The following is an 8,879-nucleotide window of genomic DNA, read 5'->3' as shown; positions in this document are numbered from 1 at the left end:
TGGGAACCTGGGCACACCTGTTTCAGTGACAACTGTCAAAGAGGGCTTTTTCTTTTACCTCCCCAAATGGACTAAATGTCAATAGAATAACAAAAATACCAGGTCTTTTAACATTCTCTATATTACTAAAAATAAGATTTTTTTTTTGGCAATAGTGAAAATGAATGTGGTAATTCTCCACATTACCGCAGCAAGTGTGTCTATATTCCAAAGTATGGTACAATGGTATGCAAGGACCCGGAAAACACAATTTTAGTTCATTCTGTAAAGAATAGCCAGAGCAACCAGATTTTAGTTATAATGGAAAAAAAAAACAATTGTAGCTTCTACATAATACATTACTTAACTCAAATAAAAAGAATAAATACCTTTGCCAAAAGTTGCTCAATTTCAACTGCCATTGTTTCAAACATGTGATCTTGACTTGATCCATTTAGGAGTGGCGTCGTATCTGAACTAAAAGAAAAAAGCAAAACATTCTCACTTGATTCAAGTTGATCAAATACTTCTGAAAGTATGTATTTGAAGGACTAGAAACCCAAAATTAGGTTCTGCTATAAAAGTGCTATATTCTTCCCCCTGTTCATGCCCTGCCTTACTGTATTGGTAGGCTTTTCAGTGACTGAACAGCCAAAGACCGTGACCTGTAAGTAGTTACGGCCATAAATATTAGGGAAGGGCCAGATTTGCAGGCAGCGTCTATTCTGAGAGATTTTTTAATTCTATATGAAGTGCATAATTAAAGGCCCCCAGACAGTTTACACAGTGTACATATTATGCAGGGGAGGAAGGTAATGTGGCCATATGCCCCCAAGTGATGTCTTTCTTACAGGAAACAACAAAATCAGTAATATACAATAATAAAACCACCAAGATATTTTGTTGGTGTCATTATGCTATTGCAAACATGGATGAAGCGACAGTTCATATGGAGATTTATTGCTTCCAGCTTTCTGCATCCTGCAATATGACCTTAGTTCTAGTAGACCAAATTGTTATTAAAAATGCATCACTTTAATCTATGCAATACCTAGATAAAGTCTATCATTATAATTTAAAATGTACTAAAATGTATGTTACATCTACAGAAAAAAAAAACAAATTTTCAAAACAACCTTTTATTAAAATGATTCTTAATGTAAAGTTTAAGGCAGATGTAGAAGTTATTGAACAGTAGGATACAGGAAAAGAATATAAAAATAGGTATAACATTAGTGATTGTAATAAAACAAATTCACATCTGTTTAAGCATCTGTTTACGAGAAGAACAGAACATAAATGATTATTGAAAATCTCCTGTGTAATAGCTGCTAATGTAAACTTCCTGGTACTGTTATTCTGTAAGATATTGGGTATACCATATCAAACATATGTAAATCATCTCCATGCAAAAAAATCTATATTTATGCTGATTGAAAATCTATTGGAGAACTTTTTATTTTTGGAAATGATTTTTAGAATTTAAAAAATGATTATCGTTGGGTGTTTTTCCCAAAATAATCACTGGCATGATCTCATAAGCAATTTAAAATATGTTATTAACATATATTTGCAAGAGGATTCTGGGGCACATGTATGCTAAGTGTTTCATTAAAAAAACTACTAAATGATTAGAATGTCATATGCTATCACTTTTTCTTTAACTCAGGAGAAATACGCATTTTTGAAAAAACAATTAAATGAAATGACACCGTGTTAAAGCAGCAACAACATTTTACTGGATTCATACCAAGACATCTTTACTCTCATTATACACAAAGTTCTCTAATTTATTCATATGACGATAAGTTTGAAAAGCTATTGGTCTCAGGTGAAAGTAATGGGCACTTTTTGAAAATAGTTATATTTATCATGGTGTGTTAGCTTTGAGAATTGAGCCTAAACCCTGTGTTTAACACATAATAAAAAGTTTAGTAAGGCAGCATGCTTTCTCTGCAATTTAGACTGAAAAATGAAACAGAAAAGTTTGTATCATGTTTTCAACCCATGGACAGTTGTTTCTGGCCTCAGAGCTTTGAGGTTGGAACTCCGATCTGTGTGATAGATCTCTAATATAACCTATCCACCTGAGATAATTTGTTTAAATATACAGGTAGTACCCGGGTTATGTGATTAACTCATAGTGAGGATTTTATACAGTAACTGACACCACGCTGCCTAATAATATGTTGAGACAAACATCTGTCCTCCAGAGTGTTAATACATTTCTAGGAAGAAACCAGTTCTTTGGGGCCCTGGAGGCGGCAAGGAGAGTGAAAGGGTGGGTTCCTTGGCCCAACCCAATCCTGACTGGGATATATGCACTCAGGTGCAAGGTGAGTAGGAAGTAATCAGCCAGAGGGATCCAGGCTGGGAGTGAGCAGTCAGAGGCTGAGAGAGAGCCAGAGGGATCGGGGCTGAGAGAGAGCCAGAGGGATCGGGGCTGAGAGAGAGCCAGAGGGATCGGGGCTGAGAGAAAGCCAGTGTGTTTCAGGCTGAGAGAGAGCTAGTGTGTTCCAGGCTGAGTGAGAGCCAGAGTGTTCCACGGAGGAGCAGGAAGTAGCCTGTAAGCGAGCTTGTGGATAATCAAGCTGGAAGAGGTTGCTGTTGATAATGTCCTGTGAATGTGGACCTCTTTGATTGTTTGCTGGACTGTGAAAACCCCAAGCTGGGGGATTGGACCTTCACAAGAGTCCTAGATTGGACTTACCCTTACCGCTGAGTTGTGTTGATGGACTGAGGACATTTCAAACCACTAGGCTGAAATTAGCCTCTTATTTTTTATACTGTTTTTTAGTGGCTGACACAATGCAGATATATACATATATACACAAGGCTGATATATATATATATATATATATATATATATATATATATATTTTTTTTTTTTTTTTTTTTTTTTTTTTTTTTTTTTACAGAAGTTCCCATTTTAAAGCCAACAAACCAGCATCATGGCGAGGAAAATAGATTTTCTAAAAGAAACATCAGCAATGGCAGCCTACATCTCACAATGCAGGTTAAGCTACATTAAAAATTGCCTTCTGGAAGAAACTTCTGCACTTCAGGGCAGAATGGGTATACTGTAGTAGGGAAGATCCCTCAGTACTGCCCATTGTAAAATGTTTAAAAGCACGTTCCTTAAGAACCAGGTAAGAGGTGTGGGTGGCTAAACAGATGGCAAAGTGTCAGCTCTATGGGAGCCACTGGCTGCTAAAAGTGTAATTTTATTTACACAATGCAGATTTCATTGTTTTAATCATATATGGACTACTATTTTCAGGAGTCCATTAGGACTCAATGGCATCGCATAACACATTACCACTTGGTTGTGGGACTCCAGCACTACAGAAAAGAATCTGTGACCAGAAAGTTACAACGGACCCACTCCTGAAAGTACTGGCTTCCCTGTGGAATTTAGCAGACAGTTTTCTAAATTTGTGAGGAGTTCTTTGACATGGTCCTGGGAAAAATGTGCATTTAAGTGTATGTTTTGCTTCACTTACTGTTCTATAGAGACAATGTCACTATAAGTCTCATTAGAAGTACAAATGCCTTTTACTGGGTAAGCAGCATGTCATTTACAATGCATTTGTTTTTTTTTTTTTGTTTTTTGCTTACTTAGCAAAATGGGTAACGCAAAATGCAAATCAGCAAAGTAAAATTTGTAAATTTAGATTTTTGGTAAGCATTGCTAAAAATGCTAGGTTTGGCTGCATATGAATCAGAAATCAGTGCAGCCAACCTTGCAGATACAATGCAGGATTCCTTATTTATATACTTACACTTGTTTCTGTCTTTAATATATCCATAGGAATGTTAGGCAAATAACATTTTCAGGAGTAGTCTGTCATGGCTGCCTTGATCAGGGATGTTCTTTGGGGCCCACATAGAGTTTGCAGATTCTCCCCGTGTCGGTTTCCTCTAGGTACTCCGGTTTAAATTTAATTGGCTACCCCAAAAAAGAATTGACCTTATACTGGGTTAAAGACATATGACATATGAGGTAGGGACATTAGATTGTGAGCCTCCTGAGGGACAGCTAGTGACATGACTATGGACCTTGTACAGCTCTGCATAAAATGATGGCCCTATATAAACACTGTGTAATAATAATAATAACAGCCATTTTCTCTTTGCAAACCATATCTTACTAAATATACTGCCGCCAGTTAGATAAATACTAAAACATATGTGTGCATTCTGACCTTTAAGGGCTGGAATTGCACATCCCTTGCCTAGATATTTCTTAAGAAGAGTTTGACCACTTATACACACAAGCCAGATATTTAATAGAAGCACCATACTAAAATGCCCTTCTGTACATCCAAGCTGGGTTTCTTGTTACCAAGCCTTCTAAGTGAATAAAGCAGCCTTAGCTGAATTGTCACACTAGGACAGCAATACATAGACAATTCTCCTGCAGAATGAAGACTTCATATCAACTGACTCAATATTTGCTAAGGCTTAGTTTACACACAGATGTTAAGTGATTAGAAACCACATATTGTGACTGAAGATAGCAGAAGATTTGGTAACTGAAGACTTTTCGGTTTCTTCCGTACATTTGTATTGGTTCTGGTTTACTTGATAATGTTTGGCAGGGGGCTAATGTTTGCTACCCAACTAAACTCTACAGATATGCAAAATAGCCCACTGGATTGTGGTAGTACAGAAGAAGTTAAAGGAATATGCAGTAATGGTGGCCAATTTGTTTTGTGTAACTGACAAAGAAGTTTTTATATATGTAAAAAAAATTCGCCCTAGTTACCCCCCATTATTAGTATCAGAACTGATATTGTTATTGATCTTGCAAGTCATAGACAGCCTACCTAAGTGTGTCAAACTATGGAAAACTGCTCATAAAGCTCTCTAAACTGCCTTTAATAATTTGAAGAATTGCAAGGTTACATGTAGCGTCAGAAGCCACTTGAAACCTTTTAACTACTGTTCTCAACCTCTGCTCTCCAACGTGCGTACCAACACATTGCTATATATATAGTTTTTTAGATGAGCAGTTAGAGAAAATGCTGGGAACAATGGGAAAACTATCAATGTGAAAGATTTATTGAAGGAATAGAGAAAAATCTGGGGGTAAAGAAATTGCAAAACCTATGCTGTCAAAATGTCCTTCTGACTCAAGACTACAAATACACCCAAAGCACATTTTTCCTAGGTAGATGGAAGAACACCGCAAATTGCCACCATCATTTTTGTGGGATCCATGGCAAAAACAAACTAGAAATTGTAGCAAGAAGGTGGGATAGAATGTTGCAATCAGTGATGTCACACCTAGACATGTAGAGGGACTTGGAAAAAAATCAACTGCTAGAAAACAAGGCCAAAAGCGTAAATATTTAAGTAGATAAACACTTCATGTGCATGTCTATCAAATGCAGCTTTTGCTGTAGTAAAGAGTTATAGACAGAAACATTGTATCAGGAGAAATGTATAAGGCTGATGGAAGTGGAACATGACAGGTAATACATGAACCAGGGGGCTTCTATTTGACAATTCTATTTGACAATAATTTTTATTACACAGTATTTATATAGCGCCAACATATTACACAGGGTCCAAAGTCATGTCACTAGCTGTCCCTCAAAGGGGCTCACAATCTATAATGTCCCTACCATAGTCATATGTCATTACCACAGTCTAAGGGCAATTGTTTTTTTTTGGGGGGGGAGCCAATTAACCTAACTGCATGTTTTTGGAATAATATTGTATTTATAGTTCCATAATTGCAGTTCCCATATGTCTGACACTAAATTCTGGCAATTAAAAATCTAGTGCTATTTACTCAGATTGAACTAGACTTATTGTATAACGTTTTATTAATATAGAACAAGCACAATGAAATGTGACTAAATACTGACCAGCTATGATATGACCTTTTTAGACATATCTGTTGGAAAAAAAACAATGACGAGCCTGTCACATTGCATAAGTATAGTCTATCATATCTGCAGAGGCCAGGGAACAATAAGAGGTAATTTCGAGACATTCATGGCTAAAAGCAAAGGCTTTGTATCATAGGGTGACAAAACACAACATTCAAATATAACAAAAACCATAACATAACTGGTTGCTTTGGAAAAAATTACTATTTCTAAATTTCATGTTGTAAACTTAGCGCAGCTTAACTAAGGTTGGGGACATGATCCTGTTCTTACAGCGTTGTTATACTCTATGGAGAGGGAGAATGATGGAGAGGGAGAATATTGAAGAGGGAAAACGATGGAGTGGCACCCCGCTGAGCTCTCTCCCCTTTACTTTCATTATGATCGTTCCTTGTTAGTGATCCATGAATACACCAGGACGGAGGACAGCACTGTACACACGCCAGATTCTTGTCCGATATCAGCCCTGAGTCGACTATTGGACGAGAATCATCTGGCGTGTGTATGTAGCCTAATACGTTTCTTAAAATAAATCAAAACCAAAAACAACATTTTACAATATTGTGGTGGTATCCTATACCTGTTTTACTACTCTAATGTAGCAATATAGGAAAGAAGCAGAGCCACTATTAGATTGTGGGCAGGTTCCTTTCCTCCTCCTCTGTCTGTATTCACTGTCACTGTCTGTATTCCTCGATCTATTACAACCCCTATTAAAATGTACAGCGCTGCATAATATATTGGGGCTTTAAAAAAAAAATAAGATTTTCTAATCATAATAATATAATACTACTAGCTGATAACCTGGCGTTGCCCGGTATTTATTTATTGCAATCTTATATTATACAGGTAAAGGAATCAAATAAAGCTATAGTGATTTTCTTGTCTATGGTGTTGTTTCATTTTTTTGCCTTTGATTGCACTCGGCCAATTACCTTACGTTTTCTCAAAGGCATTATTACAGGCCAGAAATTTGTAAAAGAGTCCAAAAAAACAAATATAAGCAAAAGGCACACGGTCACTGAGCAATACATATACACAATTATTGCACATATACCTCTGACATATACCACAGTGCTGTACAAAGATCAGTGGTGCACTCACAAGAGTCATATGTCTAGCAAGTTTGGTTTAAATGTCTCCATGCGTTTCCTAGTGATGACATACACACATGCATACAAATATCGCTCTGACATATAGCACAGCGCTGTACAAAGATGACTGGTGCATTCACATGAGTCTCAGTCATATGTATGGCAAGTTTGTTTGAAATGTCTATATGCGTTTTCGAGTGATGGTGGAACATACACACATACATAGAATCTATATAGATTTTTATAACTCTGACATATACCACACTGTACAAAGATCAGCAGTGTCATATGTCTAGCAAGTTTGGTTGAAATGTCTCCATGCATTTTCATGTGATGGTGGAACATACATACATACATCCGATTTTATATATATAGATTATTAAATATAATATTGTGGCTGTTCCACCCTCAATCAACGGTATCAAGTAAAAATTAAGATGAATTAAACCCTGAAAACTGGTAGACAAAGGGCAAACAACTAGCCTGTGGTTTCCCTGCATCTGGTCTTTTCCCTCCTACTGACTTGCCATGCCTTGTTCTGTATCTTTATGTGGACACAGCTAGCTAGGTAGAAGCAGGGCTTAGCTTCATCATGTCCGTTTCCAGCAAAACCAGAAGCACAGTAGCACTGTTCTCCACAGAAAGATTTTAAAGCTAGGTGGGAAGAAGCTGTAAGCGGGTGGCTCAATTTTTCTTTAACCACCCAAAAACAGGCGGGTGCTGGGTGTTGCGCCCAGCTAAAAGGCGCTGGGGAGAACACTGCAGTAGTAATATCAACAAACCTCCTGAGGAGTCAGAGGCAGAAGTGTCTTGGATCTCTCAATGCAGATGTACAAATATGAGAATATTTACACTGGAGTGACTACACACCCTCATATACTAGGCAGTGCCCTGCTAATCCTCAGAATTCCTAGACAAATAGTGCATTTTCAATATATAGCTTAAAAGCAACATTAACACTTTTAGAAGTTCCCCATAACATCTTCACTTCCCCAAATCCTCACACTTTTCCTAGCTGAAGTCCATTTTTTGGTATCTAGTTGTAACTTCAAAGCACAGTCACAGCAGGCTGACACACTTCTGCAAAGAGGTATTATTTTTCTTTTGTACTATAGACAAAATGCTAACAGTGCAGAGGGGGGTACAACTCCCTAGGTGTATTATAACAAGCAGTTCTAAATGCAAGTCATTGCTGAAACCTTTCATAAAAAAATCATTGCCTGGCTGTCTCCCCTCACATCAATATTTCTGATCTGCATATTTGTCTAAGGTTTTTCGGATTTCCAGTGTTCTCTTAACTTAGGCTACGTACACACGTCAGACGATTCCTGTCCGATTATCGCCTCAGGGCTAGTATGGGCCGAGAATATGACGTGTGTACAGCGCTCATGCAACGTCGATCATGGACCGATCCTGGCGGATCCACAAACGATCCTAATACAAGTGAAGGGGAGAGAGTGCAGCGGGGTGGTCATTCTCCCCCTTTCCCTCTCCAAAGAGCAGAATCGTGCTATGTACAAAGCTCATTCATTCATCTTTCAGTCTTTTGTCAAGCATTGTCTAACGTGTGTACATAACCTTATTGTTTCAGGTAACATAGGGCTACTGTTGCACTGAAATGCCCATCAGTCCTGTCAGTTCCGCCTCAAAATTCCAGTGGCCATCTACAGAACGTGCCCCTCTCTCTATATTGTAGATCAGGCGAGAGGGAGATGTTCTGTAGACAAATAGTGAATAATTACAGCCCCATACAAACATCCAAAGTCAGATGATTGTTGCTGGAAATGGTGATAGATGAATAAATATGTTCTGTACACACAACGTCATTTTGTCCTATACTGGGGAGAGAATTCTGCCCTGCTGTGTTTTCTTCCATAGGAATGCACAGTGGTCATTCCTGATTAGT

At 37.8% G+C, this 8,879-nt stretch overlaps 1 protein-coding gene across 1 annotated transcript in view; it reads right to left on the bottom strand.

Annotated features, from left to right (window-relative positions):
- GOSR1 (golgi SNAP receptor complex member 1) overlaps window positions 1–478 on the bottom strand; it is a gene marked incomplete in the record, with an annotated part of 45,143 nt that extends 44,665 nt beyond the window's left edge. Inside the window, 1 exon segment of the mRNA XM_072430851.1 lies at window positions 369–478. Coding sequence (XP_072286952.1) covers window positions 369–413 — 45 coding nt within the window.
- Between the last annotated feature and the right edge of the window lie 8,401 nt (window positions 479–8,879).

This window comes from Pyxicephalus adspersus, chromosome 1 (assembly GCF_032062135.1).
Source record: "Pyxicephalus adspersus chromosome 1, UCB_Pads_2.0, whole genome shotgun sequence".
Classification (NCBI taxonomy): domain Eukaryota; kingdom Metazoa; phylum Chordata; class Amphibia; order Anura; family Pyxicephalidae; genus Pyxicephalus; species Pyxicephalus adspersus.
Note: the sequence above shows the minus strand (reverse complement) of the source record. Positions and strands in the feature narration are given on the sequence as shown.